At 40.2% G+C, this 11,097-nt stretch overlaps 1 protein-coding gene across 4 annotated transcripts in view; it reads right to left on the bottom strand.

The window, feature by feature from the left end:
- Positions 1–2,686: 2,686 nt before the first annotated feature.
- Positions 2,687–11,097, bottom strand: part of NMRK1 (nicotinamide riboside kinase 1) — a 27,732-nt gene continuing 19,321 nt past the window's right edge. For all 4 annotated transcript variants that reach the window (XM_063636992.1, XM_055272237.2, XM_055272238.2 and 1 more), the window contains 3 exons: positions 10,785–10,891; positions 8,553–8,636; positions 2,687–3,053 (listed from right to left, as the gene is read on the bottom strand). In XM_063636992.1, the coding sequence (XP_063493062.1) occupies positions 3,034–3,053; positions 8,553–8,636; positions 10,785–10,891 (211 nt within the window). In that variant the 3' untranslated portion in view covers positions 2,687–3,033. The remainder of the gene's footprint in view (positions 3,054–8,552; positions 8,637–10,784; positions 10,892–11,097) is intronic.

The following is an 11,097-nucleotide window of genomic DNA, read 5'->3' as shown; positions in this document are numbered from 1 at the left end:
AGACAAGGATGCCCTCTCTCACTACTCCTATTCAACATAGTGTTGAAAGTTCTGGCCAGGGCAATCAGGCAAGAGAAAGAAATAAAGGATATTCAATTAGAAAATGAGGAAGTCAAATTGTCCCTGTTTGCAGATGACATGATTGTATATTTAGAAAACTCCATTGTCTCAGCCCAAAATCTCCTTAAGCTGATAAGCAACTTCAGCAATGTCTCAGGATACAAAATCAATGTGCAAAAATCACAAGCATTCCTATACACCAATAACAGACAGAGGGCCAAATCATGTGTGAACTCCCATTCACACTTGCTACAAAGAGAATAAAATACCTAGGAATCCAACTTATGAGGGACGTGAAGGACCTCTTCAAGGAGAACTACAAACCACTGCTTAATGAAATAAAAGAGGACACAAACAAATGGAAGAACATTCCATGCTCACTGATAGGAAGAATCAATATAGTGAAAATGGCCATACTGCCCAAGATAATTTATAGATTCAATGCCATCTCCATTAAGCTATCAATGACTTTCTTCACAGAATTGGAAAAAACTACTTTAAAGTTCATATGAAACCAAAAAAGAGCCTGCATTGCCAAGACAATCCTAAGCAAAAGGAAAAAAGCTGGAGGCATCACGCTACCTGACGTCAAACTATTCTACAAAGCTACAGTAACCAAAACAGCATGGTACTGGTACCAAAACAGATATATAGACCAATGGAACAAAACAGAGGCCTCAGAATAACACCACACATCTACAACCATCTGATTTTTGACAAACCTAACAAAAACAAGCAATGGGGAAAGGATTCCCCATTTATAAATGGTGCTGGGAAAATTGGCTAGCCATGTGTAGAATGCTGAAACTGGACCTCTTCCTTACACCTTATACAAAAATTAATTCAAGATAGATTAAAGACTTAAATGTTAGACCTAAAACCATAAAAATCCTAGAAGAAAACCTAGGCAATACCATTCAGGACATAGGCATGGGCAAGGACTTCATGACTAAAACATCAAAAGCAATGGCAACAAAAGCCAAAATAGACAAATGGGATCTAATTAAACTAAAGAGCTTCTGCACGGCAAAAGAAACTACCATCAGAGTGAACAGGCAACCTACAGAATAGGAGAAAATTTTTGCAATCTACCCATCTGATAAAGGGCTAATATCCAGAATCTACAAAGAACTAAGACAAATTTACAAGAGAAAAACAAACAACCCCATCAAAAAGTGGGCAAAGGATATGAACAGACACTTCTCAAAAGAAGACTTCTATGCAGCCAACAGACACATGAAAAAATGCTCATCACTGGTCATCAGAGAAATGCAAATCAAAACCACAATGAGATCCCATTCACACCAGCTAGAATGGCGATCATTAAAAAGTCAGGAAACAATAGATGCTGGAGAGGATGTGGAGAAATAGGAACACTTCTACACTGTTGGTGGGACTGTAAACTAGTTCAACCATTGTGGAAGACAGTGTGGCAATTCCTCAGGGATCTAGAACTAGAAATACCATTTGACCTAGCCATACCATTACTGGGTATATACCCAAAGGATTATAAATCATGCTACTATAAAGACACATGCACATTTATGCTTATTGCGGCACTATTCATAATAGCAAAGACTTAGAACCAACGCAAATGTCCATCAATGATAGACTGGATTAAGAAAATGTGGCATATATACACAATGGAATACTATGCAGCCATAAAAAAGGATGAATTAATGTGGTTTAGGGGACATGGATGAAGCTGGAAACCATCATTCTCAGCAAACTATCACAAAGATAGAAAACCAAACATTGAATGTTCTCAGTCATAGGTGGGAATTGAACAATGAGATCACTTGGATACAGGGCTGGGAACATCACACACCGGGGTCTGTCGGGGCTGGGGGGCTGGGGGAGGGATAGCATTAGGAGAAATACCTAATGTAAATGAGTTGACGGGTGCAGCAAAACAACATGGCACACATATAACTATGTATCAAACCTGCACGTGGTGCATATGTACCCTAGAACTTAAAGTATATATAAAAAAAAGATTGAGATGGTTGTGTGTAATTTTTTTGTTATTAATAAACAAAAGATTGTTCAGCACATAATTTAAATTCCAGCATTGAAAGCAGCCTCAAGAGATCATACAATTCAGATTTCCTTCTGTGCTTTCCAAAGATAGGTCCCCTGGATTCCACAAGATTGAAGTAATTGCTTATTTCTGTGATTTAGAGGCTGGTTTGACAAAAACAAAAATGAACCACGTGGGGGGGAAAAAGAAACCAGAAACCCTATTTGTAACAAAGTCTCAACAATGAGATACAATGGTATTAGATACATGCCAAACACACACACACACACTCAGCAAAATACACAAATAATCCTAGATCTTGTAGCAAATTATTGATTTATTCATTGTGACTGCAGCTCCTAACTGCAGCTCCTAGTAATGCTGCTATTTGCAGGTGGTGAGTGTTGGTATGGGGTGGTATGGAGCAACATTTTCCAAATTGTGGTTGTGATCAATATATTTTTTAAAATTAAAGATGGAAAAACATCACAGTGCATAATATATAAGGTCAATGTCTTGTGATACTTGATGTATGTACGTATCACACACACACATACACACCTACATACAAATACACAAACATACACACAATGAATTCTACAGATATTGGATTGTGATGTAATCTTTATTTCTTACTCTGAGCTCCAGTTAGAAAAGTTTGACAACCATTGTTATAGAGCTATGTTCAGAAAGTGGAGACTTTCTGACTCACCGTGATCTCTGCTGTATCTATGCGCTCCCTGGAGAGGGAGCAACTTGCTAAGGTAGAGTCCTGTCCATTGGCATGGATATTTACTGTTCCACATGTTGGGAAAACCATGTGCAATAAAAATCAAACATATAAAACAATGGCTGTCATTGTACCACAGTATACATTGTATCTTCGTTAAGGTTCTTAAATTATCCCTTGAGTTTCCTAATTCACTTCAGGAAGGATTTGCTGCATTCCGTCTTTATGCTGTCACTTGTAAACCTTGGGAATAAACATAAAAAGAAATTAATGGAGAATTCCAATTCTCATTTTATTAAATCTTTACATCAACAACAGTAAATCTAAGGATGTTTAAATTACAGGGATTCTGGAGCCAAAATGCTGGTTTCCTGTAAAGAACTAAATTGAATCCAAGTCCCATTGTTTTAATCCCTGCATTAAATTTGAAGCATACCTTAAAATATCAGATAGATATCCAATATCACTTGTAGTTGGTATAGTAATCCTTGACTTCAGGGAATGAAATAGTTTGAAGACTAGAATAAAACCACAAAGGGTAGTTGTCTGCAGTATAATCCTTGTTTTGGAGTGTTACCCTTTATGTGGGGAAAGTATTGTTACCTTTAATCCCTTTTCTTAAACGAAGGAAGCCCAGTGGAATACTTGATTTGGCATAGAAATTCAATGATAAACCTACCACATTCTTATCACACAGCTCATATTGGAGAGCACACATTTTTTCGGGTAGTATTTCATTTTTGAAATATGTAATATGTAAAAATGATTACATCCTTTGACTACATAAGTGACACTTCTGGGAATTTACTCCAGGGATATAATTCAAAAAGAAGAAAACCAACAAAGAGTACGTGTAGATATTTTTTATGGCATGTGATTTATCCATGTGAAACACTTGTAACAACAGTAAATATCCAACAATTGGGAAATGGTTAAGTGATCTTATGTTAATTTGGACTACTGTACTAGATAATTATACTATAATTTTATAATTAGATTTTTTTTTTTTTTTTTTTTTTTGAGGCGGAGTCTCGCTCTGCCGCCCAGGCTGGAGTGCAGTGGCGCGATCTCGGCTCACTGCAAGCTCCGCCTCCTGGGTTCACGCCATTCTCCTGCCTCAACCTCTCCGAGTAGCTGGGACTACAGGTGCCCGCCACCACGCCCGGCTGATTTTTTTTATATTTTTAGTAGAGACAGGGTTTCACCGTGGTCTCGATCTCCTGACCTCGTGATTCGCCCGCCTCGGCCTCCCAAAGTGCTGGGATTACAAGCGTGAGCCACCGCACCCGGCCATTAGATTATATTTTATATTTAATGAGAAAAATACAAACATCTGATAATTAAATTTTATTTTGCAACTTCTTATTCCTTTGATTTGGAACTAGACATGTGATATCTTTCTTCTGTACTAAAGGGTCAATGTCAAGACTTACATTTCTCTTCAGTGTACAAAACAGAACTCAGCCTTGATTTTTATTTTTTAACTGGAAGAACTACTTAGTTTCATTATATAATATAATGAACTCTATAAAGCTGCATAAATATTAAATACTAATTTAAAAACAGAGATAAGCATGGCTGATTAACTACACTGTCCTTGCAGTCTTGTAAAAGAGAGATTGATGTGAACAGTAAAAAGACTGGATGTGTACTCATTAAAATGTTAACACTAATGATTGGAGGGAACACAGGTAATTACTTCCTCCCTTTTGCTTTATATTAAACATTTAAAAAGGCTGAGCATGGTGGCTCACGCCTGTAATCCCAGCACTATGGGAGGTCGAGGAAGGCGGATTACCTGAGGTCAGGAGTTCGAGACCAGCCTGGTCAACATAGCGAAACTGTGTCTTGACTAAAAATACAAAAATTAGCAGGGTGTGATAGTGCATACCTGTAATCCCAGCTACTCGAGAGGCTGAGGTAGGAGATCACCTGAATCCAGAAGGTGGAGGTTGCAGTGAGCTGAGATCGCGCCACTGCACTCCAGCCTAGGCAACAGAACGACTCCATATTGGCCGGGGGCGGTGGCTCACGCCTGTAATCCCAGCACTTTGGGAGGCCGAGGTGGGTGGATCACGAGGTCAGGAGATCGAGACCATCCTGGCTAACATGGTGAAACCCCATCTCTACTAAAAAAATATAAAAAATTAGCCTGGCGTGATGGCCAGCACCTGTGGTCTCAGCTACTTGGGAGGCTGAGGCAGGAGAATGGTGTGAACCTGGGAGGCAGAGCTTGCAGTGAGCCAAAATTGTGCCACTGCACTCCAGTCTGGGCGACAGAGCAAAACTCCGTCTCAAAAAAAAAAGGAAAGAAAGAAAGAAAAAAAGACTCCATATCAGAAAAATAAAAAATAAATAAAATAAAAAATAAAAAAACTTTAAAAATGATATGTTTTTATAATGAGGTGAAAATAAATGTTTTTAAAGGGAGTTTGAATGCTCCTGGTGGCTAGACTACCCTGTTTTAGTAAGAATAAGGAAATGATTAAATTTTGCCTCACACTTTGGATTTAAATAAGGATTAAATTAAATGTGTAACTCCATTCCCTTACTCTGCTGGATAATTTATTGTTTCATTAACAATTAAATTCAGTCTTTCTTGTTTCCCTTTCGTTATTATTATTTTATCATAATTATGATTTTATGTACTTAAGACTGAAAAATTAGCTAAACAAGTTTATGAGATGTGAGAAAAAAGCCCTGAAGATTAGTCACTGGAAACACTGAAAGTCCTCCCCAGCTAGCTCAGTGTGTGCCATACTCAGGGTTAAACCAGGCTATGCTGAGGGTACCTTCAGGACAGCTTTGCCAGGATACTGTGGATGGAAGAACTAGGAAAGGTGATAGGTTACTAGAAATAAAACAGTAACTTATTTATGTAACTGAGAAAAATCAGCATAAATGTTGGAGGTAAGAAAAGCTGATGTATTTCTGTTTTTATCCCTCTTTTAAGTTTTTTTTTTTAACTTTATCTAGTATCTAGAAGCCTCAAATGGCGTAGCTAAATACTTTCCTGCCTGCCTCTAGGGTGTAGGGAAGGAAAGAGGAGGGGCGTCACAACACAGGGAAATGCACTTTCTTGTGGGCTAGCAGCACCTGTCAAAACATGTCAGCTGTTCTTGGGCCTTGGAACAGATGGTGAAGACTGAATTTGGAATGGAGCTGGTTGCAATTTACCTGAGCTACGCGACAAAGGCTACTTTCATCTTTATCAGTAGGTAGATCATAAGGCCAAACTCCAGTGTATGACTTAGTCATAAAGGAAAGTTGGACCCAAGCACTGGTCATTGCTGAGAAGACAAAGAGCTAAAGGTGTCCAACAGCTGAAACACTTCTGGAAGTGCCTCATTAGGGACAGAAAGGGGAGCCAATAACTCTCAGAGAAGTGGCTCTGGCTCATGTGCTATCATTTATGAAGGCTGAGCCCCTCCCTTCACCCCACACCCTCTATATCCACTCATGTTGGTGCTCTGAGATTCATTATGGAAGGCCTGACTTTCATCAAAGTAACAGATGGCAGGAGTGGGCAGGCATATCTGGCAAGGATTCTAAATTCTACTTGCAAGAAGAAAATTTAAAATGGTCCTGAAATTCCTTCAAATGGGTTCATGCCTATATGATGGGCTGATCCTAAAATCAACAATGTTTAGGATCAATGAGCTGCCTAGTTGGGCTCAGTCTCGTAGTCAAAGAGGAATTTATTGAGTGATGCAGGTAGGAAATCTAATTCTTACTGAGGAAGGACAACATTTGAACTAGGGCAGTTGCTTCTCAGCAAAAAAACATATAATATTCTTCACTGCTGGAGTGAGTCATACTGTCTTCTCTGAGCCAGCTGATGATTACATTTTGCTGGTGTTAGCCATGGAAGTTCTTTTTAATTCAGATAGTTCAAATATAACAACAGCTAGATCTACAGTTTTGTACTTTAAGCACGTTTTTTTTGACCTTCTTCTGCTTTCTACCTCCTGCCCTGCTTTCTCTTTGGGAAATTTTTGATTTTTTTAATTTTTAGAAATAGGGCTGTCTGTCTCCCAGGGTGGAGTGCAATGGCACAATCATGGCTCACTGCAGCCTTGACTTCCTGGGCTCAAGCCATCCTCCCACCTCAATACCCTGAGTAGCTGAGATTATAGGCACGTGCTACTATGCCCAGCTAATTTTTTTTTTTTTTTTGAGACGGAGTCTCACTCTGTCACCAGGCTGGAGTGTAGTGGCGCGAAATCTCAGCTCAGTGCAATGTCTGCCCCCCGAGTTCAAGAGATTCCCCTGCCTCAGCCTCCCGAGTAGCTGGGACTACAGGCGTGTGCCACCACACCTGGCTAATTTTTTGTATTTTAGTAGAGACGGGGTTTCACCACGTTGGCCAGGATGGTCTGGATCTCTTGACCTCATGATCCGCCTGCCTCGGCCTCCCAAAGTGCTGGGATTACAGGTGTGAGACACTGTGCCCGGCAGCTAATTTTTTAAAAATTTTAATTTTTGTAGAAATGGAGTCCCTCTCACTATGTTGCTCAGGCTGGTCTTGAACTCCTGGCCTCAAGCAATCCTCCCAATTTAGCCTCCCAAAGTGCTGGGATTACAAATGTGAGCCACTGCACCTGGCCAGAGAAATTTTTAAAATCAGAAGGTCTTAGATGAGGTATTCAATTACAAGATGGGTTACGTGATCTAGGCCTGGCCAATCAGAGTATGCCATCTCCCTGGCCATAGTGACTGGTTTGGCAAGTCATGTGATTCAGCAGGACCAATCATCTGGGCTACAACAGAACATTGCTTTTTAGAAAACTATTTAAAATAAAGAATTTCAAATTTATGCAAAAGAAGTGAGAATAAATATGAACCTCCTTGTACTCAATACCCAGCTCCAACATTTATCAACTCGTGGTCAAATCTTGAAAAAGATATCTTTTTACACTGGGACTGATGGACCTAGGAGGATGTTGGTGTCAACAGACATCAGGTCAGTGGAGAGCCTGACTTCAAAATAAACCCTAAATAGAAAGTAGAATAGAAGCAGAGTCCTGAGGACCTTATTTGAGTTCCTTAACCCATTAATGTTGGAGGTTGCGAATTATTTTTGTGAAAAACCAGACCTTGGTGATGACCTTGAGCAGTAGGATATAAATAACTCTTACACGCTTAGAGTTCCAACAATGGAACACTAGGCATAAATGGGTTCATCCAGCTGAGCCTGAAGCCACCATTACCCCTGTACTGTCTTTCTGCTGTAGCCATATTTAGGCAGATCTCTGTCACTTGCAAAAAGTGCCGTCCAATATGAAAACCTTAAACAAACACTTCATAATACTTTTTAAAATCTTGTTTATCTTTGAGGTATTTGGAAAGTAGAAATTTTACGGAAAGTCTTTAAGGGAATAAAAGAAAAGGGGAGCTCTGGACATACTAAAACAAAATCATCAGCATTTTAATTATACTGTGCCCAAAGGATACTTCCAGTTCCATTTGGTACAGCCATCTACTAAAAATTTTAAAGTAAATCACATAAATAGCATTAAGAGATGTAACAAAGGGTACATGGTTTTACCCCTAAAAACAGACAAAATAATTGAGTCTCCAACCCCCCCGAGAATTTCTGATTCTGAATTATCCTCAAAGCAAAGAATGGATGAGCACAATCACTCTTACATTAGCATTCTGGTATTCCATTCTTTCATATGTAATGAACGATTTTCCTGGCTGTTTCGCCTCTACCATCCACTTTGTTAGCACAATACTTACACTTTTGCTTTGCTAGTTCTTGTATTAGATCTTCATATACTTGTAAAAAGAGGTCCTCTTCAGATTTTGTTCCATCCAGGTACACTACGAAGGGGAAAAGAGGGTGGTTCAAATGCTAACAGGCTTATTAATATACAATGTTTACTTTGGCACCCAACATCTCATGTAAATGCCAATAGGTTTAACCAAGGCACCCAGGACCATAACTTAAAAGGAAATTAATAGTGATTAGAGAAAGAAATGGATGCTAGCCAGGTATAACAGGTCAAAAATATTGGATTGTCACAGATAAATCCACACTGGCTTATGTGAAAATTATTTAATTAAAAGAGAAGAGAAAGAAAGAAGAAAAGAGGAAAGAAACAGAAAAAAGAAAGTGGTATTGTGCATACGGCACTTTAGGTGCACTAAAGGTGTTCACCCAAAAGGGTCACTTAAGGAGTAATTCTTCAACATACTTATACATCAGGATCACCTGGGAAGCTTCTTAAACCATGCAGTGGTCTGGGATCTGCAACATATGTACGAACTCAGAATTCACCAGACTCAGAAAATATGTATTTTGTGTGTGTGTGTGTTTGTGTGTGTGTGTGTTTTCTGCTATCAGAGAAAAGATGTATTTTTAATAAAACTGGCATAAGCAGCTTTGGAGAAAAAGTAGAAGTTGTCTAGGTTAAAGGTAGGAAAGGGCCTTCTGGTCAGAAAACAGCATGAGTAGGGAGAGGCAAGAGCACTGATGCACCCTTTGGAATGGCTAGAATATGGGGAAGCTCCGGGAACAGAGTGAGATGAGATTTTAGAGCAAGGGTGTACCTCAGTACCTCAGTTGTTAGAGGCCTTGATGTCTGGCTGTTTGGATTGTATCTCAAAGATCTGGAGATGACTCAAGGTATTCAGCAGGGCAGGAGCCTGATTAGATTTGCATTTTAAGTAAAAGGGAGAGAAGGGAAGCAAGAAGATGTTCTTGCAACCAATGGTCCAAGGTGGATGTGGTGCAGCCAGAATCTCAGCATTGGCCCTGGGGATACATTCCGTGTGCATTCCGCACGGCTCTGACGTAGCTGCCTATCCTGGAGGCCAACAGGCTTCTCACAACACAGACAAGTCCCCTTTATTGTGAAAAGCATACATCAGTTCTAACTCCTTTGCCTTATCCAACAGCCTTCTGCCATCTTCTCTGCATTGAGTGTCCTATTCCAGTGGTCTGTTCTTAGCTCAAGCCCACAGATCCGGATGCTTACCTCCAAATTGCTACACATCTCCCAGGCACCTCAACCTCATTATGTGCAAAACAGACATGCATTCCTCCCTTACAGGTCTGCAATGCCTTCACTTTTTTCTAACATCCGTCAGTTGCTGAGGCATCTGTCATCTTCCCGCCCCCTCCATAGCTGTTCTATCACCCAGTTCTACTGAGTGCGGGCGTCTAACATCACACCCTATAAATCTATCCTCCTCCATTCTCCACACAGCCAGAGGGGTCTTAACTAAAACAAGAATTTTTATCAATCATGTCCCTGTTTAAAACTTCTCTCTGGAGAGCTTCCCACTTCTCTGAGAATAATGATCGAAGTCCTTACCTAGATTATTGGCCTTATAGGGTCTGGACCCTGCCTGTATCACCAGCAACAATCCACTCCCTTAGTTTTCTTTACCAGAAAGCTTTCTCAACACCAGCTTTCTTTCAGTGGCTTCTCATTCCTTCCTGTCCCCTGGCCCTTTCGTGTGCCACATCCACTTTCTGGGGTGATCTTCTATCTCCCCAACCGATCTCCTTTGTTCAGTTAAACTCATCAAAGTTTGGTTAAATGTGACTTGCTCAAGGAAGCCTTTCCTGACTACCGGGATCTCGGCAGTCCCCTAGAGCTTGGTGTCACAGAACTTACAGCAGCTGGAAAGGACAGGCTTGGGCCGTTGGTATCTCTAGCACCTGTTTCCATGATAGAATGTTACCTGCATAAGAGCAGGGGCTGGGTCTGCCTTATTCCCCTCACCATCTCCAGGGCAGCACCGGAAGGCATTCATTCAATACTGGTTGAATGAATAACCATCCAGAAGCTGACAAGAGCCACAGAGAGAAACAGAAACCAGGAGAACCAGCTATGGAAGAGGAGAAGCCCAGAGTGTTCTTTATAAGCGTTCCTTTATACTTTTCTATGAGTCCTTTCTTTTCCATACTTTGAGGCAAATGACAAGTAAAAGGCCTTGAACAGAAGGAGAAAAGGCACTTACCAACTTCCCATGTGATGTCCTGCATTTCTTGTCTGTGCTTTAGATACATGGGCCACACGTGGCCATCAAAGTATCCCGGAGAGTCTGGAGGCTCATAGACCCTTGTACTATCAAAACACGTAAGAAACTTTAGGTTGACAGAAACACACAATTGATAAAGTAAAATATGAATGGTCAGGATAATGGGGAAATCACTCAGAGGCTGAATCTAAACAGGATTAGGACTACATGTGCTACATGTTTTAACTCAATGGCAGTTAGAACAACAGTAACATGGATTTAGTTCTCTGATATTAAAATTAACTTTGCAATC

The sequence above is a fragment of the Symphalangus syndactylus genome, chromosome 3 (genome assembly GCF_028878055.3).
Source record: "Symphalangus syndactylus isolate Jambi chromosome 3, NHGRI_mSymSyn1-v2.1_pri, whole genome shotgun sequence".
NCBI lineage: Eukaryota > Metazoa > Chordata > Mammalia > Primates > Hylobatidae > Symphalangus > Symphalangus syndactylus.
Note: the sequence above shows the minus strand (reverse complement) of the source record. Positions and strands in the feature narration are given on the sequence as shown.